Genomic DNA, 1,989 nt, shown 5'->3' with positions numbered 1-1,989 from the left:
TGTCCTCCTGCCTTTTTCCCTCTGGCTGCCATTTGCTGCAGACTGGAACCAGAGAGCAGGTAGGTTTGGGGGCTGGGGGACTCCTCTTGGTAAGCCTGGAGGGTGTGGCTGTATCCCCTTGGTGGAAGGATTTCTCTGCACAGAGGGTGGTAGAGGGCTGTATTCCAGCCTTCTGTGGGAATGCTCAAAGGCTTCCACATGAGGAGAGACTACGACTCAACAGTTTGGGAGAGAAACTGCTGTATGTGGTGGTAGAGGTCTTTTGAAACAATTTCCAAGACAGAGAGGGTAAAGGAGGAGTGATTATTCAGGGTTTCTCACGTACAAAAAGTAGGGGCAGACCTTGGCAGCAGCTCTGAAATGTGGCTACTTAATTTGATTTCAGTTGTGAAACTTGTAGCTTCAGAACAGTGTTGATGCCAAGTAGGTTCCAAAAGAGCTGGACCTCGCTGGTCGTCGGCTGTAAAAATGGGTATCCCAGACAGATGGGATCTTTGCAGTCTCAGAAGCTGAACAGGGAGGGATCGTGTCCCTGCTCACACCACCCTGCATGGGACAGTAGCCTGAATGGGCTGGCCCAGCCTTTCCAGATGCTGTTCTGCTTCCTCTTTCTCACTCACATTTCCTCACTGGTGCTTCTAGGCCCCCTTTCTCCAAGCTGGAAGATTCCTTTGAAGCTCTCTCTCTCTACCTGGGAGAACTTGCCATCCCCCTCCCGTCTGAGCTGGAGGAGCTGGACCACAACGTGAGCGTGCAGTTTGGACTGAACCGTGACAAGCTACCTGAAAACACAACCTAGTCAGCTCGTCCTGCTGCCTGCACCACTTCCATTGGAGTTGAGATGAGTGACAGGGAGGGAGATGCACTTCAGCCACTTCCAGGGCATTAATGGGGCACCACGCTGTGCGTTTGCTGCACTGCCTCTCTCTCCCCACCCAACACCCCTCCTCTTGGACATCCTGATTCACTGTGGATTTCTGGCACGTTTCAGAAGCAAAAAGGACTGTTTCCTGCCAACTGCACCTAGGAAAGCTGCTCAACACTATTTTTCTGGCTTGAGAAATCTTTCTCTAGCCTTTTCAGGCTTCTTTACTGTGGTGCCTTAGAACTTGGCTGCAAGCTGTGAAGCCACCCTGGCCTGTCTGCCAGGGAGGGAATTGCTATAGGAGACTCTCCTGGGCAAGGATCAGTAGTTCTGGAACTGCTTCTCCCACTGACTGCCCTGCTCAGAAAGCTGGGGAAACTGGACATCTGGCACAAGGCCTCACCAGGACAGCATGTGTGTGTATGTTTGTGCATGTGTTTTCCAGAGCAACCCACTGAGATTTTGGCCTCCAGTTTGCATCAGGGGAGGGAGTGAAAAGCCCCAGGAATTGGGCAGCTCTCCTGAATTACCTTACCTGTGGAAAGCGTGTATGAATTTTTGTTTTGGTTTTGTGGGTTTTTTTCCTCCTCTGTCTCTGAATACCTCCAAAAGCCTGCCTAGAAACACTAAGACTGCACTCTCCTTGCCCCTCCTGATGGTAAACAAGGCAGGCAACAAATGAGCCACTTGAACATCTCCAAACCCTGAGCCTGCACAGTGAGTTTGCCTGCCCAAGAACCTTAACTTAGGTGAAAGTATTTGAACCTGAATGTGTAGCACTGCACTAGGCACTGCCTGTGGACATCCCTGGTGTGCTGAAGCTGCTTGAGCTCTCGGCCTGTGGATGTGAGGTGACACAAAGGGTGGCAGAAGGTGCTTTTCAGAAAGCCAAAGGTCTGAAGTGGCTCAGACTTTGTGCATGGACAATGGCAAAGGAGGATATGCCCAAGGTTACTTAAAGGATGGACTTGTCATGAACAGAAAAGTGCTGGAGGATGTCCCATCCTCCCAGGAGTGGCAGCTGGAGAACTAATAATTCAGTTGCCATTACCTCATCCTTTGTTGCAGGCTGTGCACGTTGCTCCCCTTGAAGGTCCTTCTTGCAGCTGCTGCTGCAGCACCTG

At 51.2% G+C, this 1,989-nt stretch overlaps 1 protein-coding gene across 1 annotated transcript in view; it reads left to right on the top strand.

Annotated features, from left to right (window-relative positions):
- The window catches only part of LIMK2 (LIM domain kinase 2), a 19,602-nt gene extending 18,322 nt beyond the window's left edge, over positions 1-1,280 (top strand). Inside the window, exons 15-16 of the mRNA XM_009888580.1 lie at positions 1-59; positions 643-1,280. The exon at positions 1-59 is cut by the window's left edge and continues 4 nt beyond it. Of these exons, the coding sequence (XP_009886882.1) occupies positions 1-59; positions 643-799 (216 nt within the window). The 3' untranslated portion in view covers positions 800-1,280. The remainder of the gene's footprint in view (positions 60-642) is intronic.
- The last annotated feature ends 709 nt before the right edge of the window (positions 1,281-1,989 follow it).

This window comes from Charadrius vociferus, unplaced genomic scaffold (assembly GCF_000708025.1).
Source record: "Charadrius vociferus isolate BGI_N301 unplaced genomic scaffold, ASM70802v2 scaffold917, whole genome shotgun sequence".
Lineage (NCBI taxonomy): Eukaryota > Metazoa > Chordata > Aves > Charadriiformes > Charadriidae > Charadrius > Charadrius vociferus.
Note: the sequence above shows the minus strand (reverse complement) of the source record. Positions and strands in the feature narration are given on the sequence as shown.